Source organism: Antechinus flavipes, chromosome 6 (genome assembly GCF_016432865.1).
Source record: "Antechinus flavipes isolate AdamAnt ecotype Samford, QLD, Australia chromosome 6, AdamAnt_v2, whole genome shotgun sequence".
Lineage (NCBI taxonomy): Eukaryota > Metazoa > Chordata > Mammalia > Dasyuromorphia > Dasyuridae > Antechinus > Antechinus flavipes.
In genome coordinates, this window is record NC_067403.1 from 248,325,463 (window position 1) to 248,332,350 (window position 6,888).

General features: G+C 34.1%; 1 protein-coding gene across 1 annotated transcript; it reads right to left on the bottom strand.

The window, feature by feature from the left end:
• Positions 1–794: 794 nt before the first annotated feature.
• Positions 795–1,727, bottom strand: LOC127541628 (olfactory receptor 5B12-like). Its single transcript, XM_051966848.1, has one exon. The coding sequence runs from the start codon at positions 1,725–1,727 to the stop codon at positions 795–797; it is 933 nt and encodes a 310-aa protein (XP_051822808.1).
• Between the last annotated feature and the right edge of the window lie 5,161 nt (positions 1,728–6,888).

Sequence of the window (6,888 nt, forward strand, 5' to 3'; positions counted from 1 at the left end):
TAAACCCACCAAGATCAAGAATCTTGCCATTCCCCAAGGCCTCTCTTTCACTAGGGGTAAGGGGTAGAATAATCCAGGCATCAGAGTCCCCTTCTATTCTTTTCCAGCCTTCCTGAGAGTGGTAGAGAGGCTCTTGTGTTTACACTCAGAGAAGTTGCCAGAAATCTGATTTGGGACCAGAAAACCCATTGGAGGGAAACTGACAACAGTTAGAACCCAGGTCATCATTAAGAGCTTACCCTGATGAAGAAGAAAAGAGTGTGTGCACAAGGGGTGCACAATATATAGATATTGGTATAATGGAAGAGTATCAGGTGAACAGAGGTCAATAAGAGAAAGGAACTCATTTCCAACACTATGAATGTACTGGGGTAGACCTGGTTGCCACCTTTACAGTTTTTTGTGACTACACTGGGCACCAACTTATGGTTGTACCACAACTCACCCTGGTTCAATATGTACTCCTGTTGTTTGGTTTGGGGTTTTCCTTTTTACTCTTTATACTAATCCCTCTGATTCTTGATAGAATTGTATTTTGGATTTTTACATGAGAGAAGTTTATATACCTATCTATATCTATATATACCTATCTACCTACATACAAATATGCAAATATAAATTCACTCACATATATAAAGACAGACAGACCTATAAACAAGTCAGCTACAAAAATGAAAAATAAAATATTTGGACTACATTTTTCTATGCATAAGAAAAGTTACCAATTTCTGGACTGCATCTCAGAGTGAAGATGGTACAGATTGGATTTTCTCTCTAAGAAAAAATTGATTTGATTAATGTTGTCTCCTCATAGCTTTCCTGAAAGTGTTCTTGACATCTTTGTTCCTCAGACTATAGACCAGAGGGTTCAGCATAGGAATGACCATGGTGTAGAATATGGATACCACTTTGTTCGAATCCATTGAATGACTTGAACTAGGTTGGAAGTAAATGAAGACAGCTGTCCCATAAAATATAGATACTGCTGTGAGATGGGAAGCACAAGTGGAAAAAGCTTTCTGGCGGCCCTCAGTAGAACGTATCTTCAGAATGGTGATGAAGATTAACAAATAAGAAGAAAAGATGACCATAAATGGGAAAAATGCATTGAATGATGTTAAGATAAAGACTAGTAACTCAGTGATATGAATATCAGAGCAAGAGAGAACAAGGAGAGGGGGGATATCACAGAAAACATGATTCACTATGTTTGACTTACAAAAGGAAAGGCTAAATATATTTCCTGTGACTATGGAGGAGGTCAGAAATCCACAGATGTGAGCACCAGAGACCAGAGATGCACATACAGTTGAAGTCATGGTGGTGGTGTAATGTAGGGGCTTACACACAGCTGCATGGCGATCATAGGCCATGGAGGCTAAGAGGAAACTTTCAATAATAACAAATGCTGCAAAGAAGAACAACTGTGTGGCACATCCATTATAAGAGATAACCTTGTCCCCTCTTAGGAGCCCAGCCATCACCTTAGGAGTCACAGATGAAGACAAGCTAAAATCCACCAAAGAGAGGTTACTAAGGAAAAAGTACATGGGTGTGTGGAGGTGGGAATCCCAGGAGATCAAAGATACTATTCCTAGGTTCCCTATTAGGGTGATGAGGTAGATGAGGGTGAACATGATGAAGAGAGGAACCTTAAGTTCTGGATCATCTGTTATTCCTTTAAGGATGAACTCATTCACTTCAGATCTGTTCTCCATAGAAGTCATTTGGTAGGGATGTCATTCACCTGCAACAAAAGTGCAGAAAAATCCACTTCAAAACATAAAAGTGATCAGATATCTATTTTATGTGAGGGCTAGAATAAGCAATCAAGAAACCAATAACATGTAGGTAGTTGTTGCAGTTTCTCTAAATCCTCAAAATTCACTCATCCATTTTCTCATTACATCCCTTATATATTACTTCTTACTTTTAAAATTCTAACCCAAATTTAGCCATCTCCAAAGCAATATTTCCCACTTCCTGAAATGGAAGTGCCTTTGTCTTTGACAAACTTAGCATTAGAAGAGGTATTGTTTTAGGTGAGGGTTAGAGAACTAGATCTTTTAATATGAATATGCTTCACTCTGATGAAAAGGAAAAAAGAAAAATAAAGGAAAAGTGGAAGGAATCAAGAGAAAAGTTAAAAAACCGAGAGAAGGTTTGAGAGGGTTAAAGTGTTAGCCAACAGTTTTCTGGGAATCCTACTTAGGACTCACTGTGGATTTGAACTTTATTCAATGGACTGAAGTCAGCAGTTCCTGAGTAGGAATAGTTGTCGATTGACCCCAGTGATACAGTTGTGGGAATTCTTTGTCCAAAAGATCACTGCTAGACCACGTAACAATATATGTAGGTTTTTTTTTTCCTTTTTTTCCTTCACACAACCTGTCCCTTTTTCAATTCACCCACTGCTACTATGGAAACAGAAGTCAGTCACAAACAGAGATATTTTGTCATTCCTTTTAATATATTTTTGGGTACCTTATAAATCTCCAATTTTGGAGTCTGCCTCTTTCAAGTATGAACTAAAATTTCACCTAATGAAGTCTTAATCCAGTGACCTCAATTTCAGTGCCTTCCCTATTTTGATTATCCCTAATTTATCCTGGCTATTGCTTGTTTGTAAATTAATATTTGCTTGTTGTTTGTAGAGATTATGGGACTCCTTGTCAGCAGGGACTGTATTTTACCTTTCCTTGTATTCTCAATGCCTATTATGGTGCTGAACCTATAGTAGGACATATTGACTCAGAGATTGATTGGTGGTAACAATCAATGCCTGAACTAAACAAAGGTGGCCTTTAGGCTTCAGACAATGCTATTTTACAAACCCAACCATCACAGCTTGGAAAGATCTTCCCAATTATGCATCACTTCTTTATTAAATGAGTAATTATTTTCATCTTTACCATTATGAGTTATTTCAAGTTTTTATAGAAGATATAAGTAGGCTGCCACATGGTATGACAGGTTGTATCTTTAAATATTTATGTATAGTAAACAGAAGCAGAGAATCTGAAGTCAGCATGGTTCCTAAGAGGTTAGCTACTTCAACCAAATCTGATCAGGAATCACTTTTATCAAAATCTGCCAAAATTAATGAAAGATTGGAAAAGGAGAAGAGCTAGGTACGGAGAAAGAATGAAAGAGATGAGTTATAAAGCATGTACATGTGAGGGTCCTCAAGGAATTATGCCTCTTATGCAAGATGAATTAGAATCTCTAATACATGAAAACAAATCTGGCAGCCAAGGTACCATTGAGACTTAGCAGATGGGACTTGAAACTAAGGATGTGGTTCAGTGTAAGTTTTTGGTTTATTTAAATGAAATAGAATAGTTTACTGTAATATTTTTAAACTGAGAAAATACACTGATATAAATCATTCAGAAATCTCAGTGGGAACACATAGTGGAAAGCATTTATACTATTGTCAGTATATTACTGATGGGAGATTTAAATTATCTAGGTATTTGCCAAAATGTTTTCTCTTATGCTGTATTTTTAATTTGATTTCTCAATGCTGTTTTCTGCTTCTCTCTATACGTCTCTGCATATTTGTTTCTGTCTGTATTTCCCTGTCTTTAATTTTCCCCTTTTCTTTTGTAATTTTGCTTCTCCTTTTGTATCTCTTTATGTATGCACATCTGTTTGTCTATCTACCTATCATCTTTCAATATATCTCTGCATCTATCTCTATTTTTTCAAAGAACAGGTAGTGATTATTTGATGAAAATGTTATTTTTATCCATTAAGAGTTCAAAATGAGAAAATAAATCTGAAAAAAATTTATCCTACATGTAATTCTCATAAAACATGTGAAATTATTAATCAGAAATGAAATTAGGATATTACAAGGACAAGGGGAAAGTAATTAAATCTTCCTAAACTTTGAGATAAAGAAATGAAAACTAGAAATTGTCAGCAATGTACATTTTCCTTGGGCATTTCAATTCTAGGCATTTTAGAAGAAGGATAAATTAGGATCCAATGGATTAATTCTAGAGACTTGTCCAAACTTGAAGGGATAGAGAGATCTCAGTAAAGTAATTTTGAAAATATAATGAAAAATTGACAATTAGGTTAAGTTAAATATGAAAAAAATCACAGAAAAGAAATAAAGTAAAGGTAACCAAAGATGAATTCAAAAGCAGATTCTACCTTATAGTTATAGCCAGAGTAGTACTAGGACTCAGACTACACTGAGGAAAGCCAAGAAAGCTAAAGAATTCAAAAAGGTTGGTGTTTTTATTAAAAACTGTTTTACTTTGGAAAACAAAGATTAGTCATATAAAGAACTGGATTACTTCTGAAGGCTGAAGAGACAAGTACAATAAATGACAAGCAAATGTAGATTGACTCAATTTGGATTTTCTATTTTCTTGGACAAAGAGAATGATTTTTGGATTTAGCAAAACAGAAAAAGTAAGAGTTTACACCAAAGAAAATGAGAACAAGAACCTATATCTGTGGAGAGAAGGGAAAACCATTTATATAGTTTCCATTATGTTCCAAGCAATATACTACACTTCATAAATAATTTCTTATTTGAAGAATATATAGATATAGGAACATAAATATTATCATAATAACCATATAATACAATTGCTTTTATTATTTATATTTTCAAATTGAGGAAACTGAGATAACCAGAGGTTGAATAACTTGCTGAGGATCATACCTTAAATGTCCACAACTGGATTTAAACTCAGATCTTCCTGAGTTCAATCCCAAGGATCTATCCATTCTACTACAGCTGCTTCTTTAAAATTTGCAAATTTCTTTAAATACAGTAAATGATTTGATTCCCACAACAACTTTGTGACATACAAACAAGAACACCAATTTTACCTTACACTGTAGGTAGAGACAGACTCCCCAGGCATGCAGAGGTGGTCCTCTCTATTTTACATTTGAAGCACTGTGTTTAATTGTGGATTCCTCATCTTAGGAAGGATATTAATATGTTCAAGATTTTTTAGAGGAGTTCAGGCCAAGATGGAGGAAGGCATTGAAATGTTGCCATAGTGGGGATGATGGAAGGAACTGAGGATGTTTGGTGTAGAGAAGGTAAAAGATGGGATTCAGGGCAGGGATTGGGAATGAACTTATTTTCAAATGCCTCAAGGACTGACATAAAGAGGAAAGATTTGGTATCAGAAGGAAGAACCAGAAGGAAAGGATGGAGGTTAAGGAGAAACAAATTTAAGTTTGACTTAAGAAAAATATTCCCCAAATGTTGACATTCAGAAATAGAAGGTGCTGCCTTAACTGGATTTCTCCAAACTTAAAATCTTGAGGAAAGAGTTAATTGATCTTTTGTTTAATATCATACACATACACATACATACACACACACACACACACACACACACACAATAGAGTGTTGTAGAAAGAAAGTGAAAAGTTTATTTCTCATTTCACAGGAAAATTTTATTCCTATCACTACTTAATATCCCTGTTACCATAGATAAGCCACCTCTCCTCAGAGACTCTGTTCAGTCATAAGTCAAAAAATGATAAAAATAATGGCACCTTCATCATAGGACTGTTCTACATATAGAAGGAGGCGATTCTGTTAAATGCTTCGAAAACTTTGAAGTTTTCTTAAAGCATTATGTACTGTTATTTAATTAACAAAAGTGTTCATCTATCATCTTACTATTCACAAATACTTTCAGGTATTGGAGTTCTAACACATCATGAACTTAAACTTGGTCACTGATAAAGAAAAGTTTTTGGACTCTGTTTTATAAAGTTCTTTCCATTTCTGAATTAATGATCCTGTTGAACTTTTAACATGTATTAGTTTTTAAAATATCCATTATTCTTCATAGCATTACATTGAAAGAACTTTTTTTTCTAATGTAGTTAATGTGAGACTGATAGCTAAGGACAAAATAAATGAATAAAAGTTTATTACATAGACTCTTAGAGAAATATAAAATAATCTATTTTTGTAAATATTAAGAAAAAAGTATTTTGTATTTATACAATAGGACTACAATAAGTAGAAAACAACCAATCCAGAATCAAGATTTTGGTTATATTCTCACATTCATCAGAGTGTGCCATTTTTGTAACTGATAACTATTACATGAAATATATATGTAGATATAATCTAGGATGGTTCTTTTCACTGATATACTCAAGGTTTGGTCCCATTGAGTTCCCGTGCTTAGCGAGAACCCTTTTTGGTTGGCAGGTTTCAAAATGTGATTTGTTTCCTATTCAAAAAATTCCCAGTTATTAGTAAATAGCATTCTCTTAGAAAGATTTTTAATTAGGAGTCTGAACACTTTGCTTCTAATGTTATTTGGGCATTTATTTATTTATTTATTTTTGCTATTCCATGGAAGTTAGTTGATCTTGCTGTACCTCTGGTCATTTGAAAAATGGAAATAATATTTCTTTATATTTTTCTCACAGTGTTTGAGAGACAATTATTGTTCAAGACTCAAATGCTACAGATCTGAGAGTTTCCAGGATCAGCTTATTGGGCTTGTACATGACAATGAATGAGCAGATGCTCTGAGAGACACAAATATGTAGATAAACAAGGAGAGAGATGCTCCCACATAGCAAAGTACTAGCATGATAATATGGCATAAAGCAGAGAATTGATTTTTGAAACAAGAAGATGTGCATTTAAATTCCATCTCAGACTTGTTTATTTCTAGACAAATCACTTAAGTCAATCAGCTTCAGTGTAAAAGGAGGAAAAACTTCACAGTAATAATACATATTTCAAATAATTGGAGAAAAGATTTTAAAAAAATAAAGAAATGTCTAATATCATATAAATATAAGCCATAATCATTCAGGACAAAGACTCTATTTCTCCTAAATGTTCTTATTCAACTCCTCCCTATAGCTTTTAATACA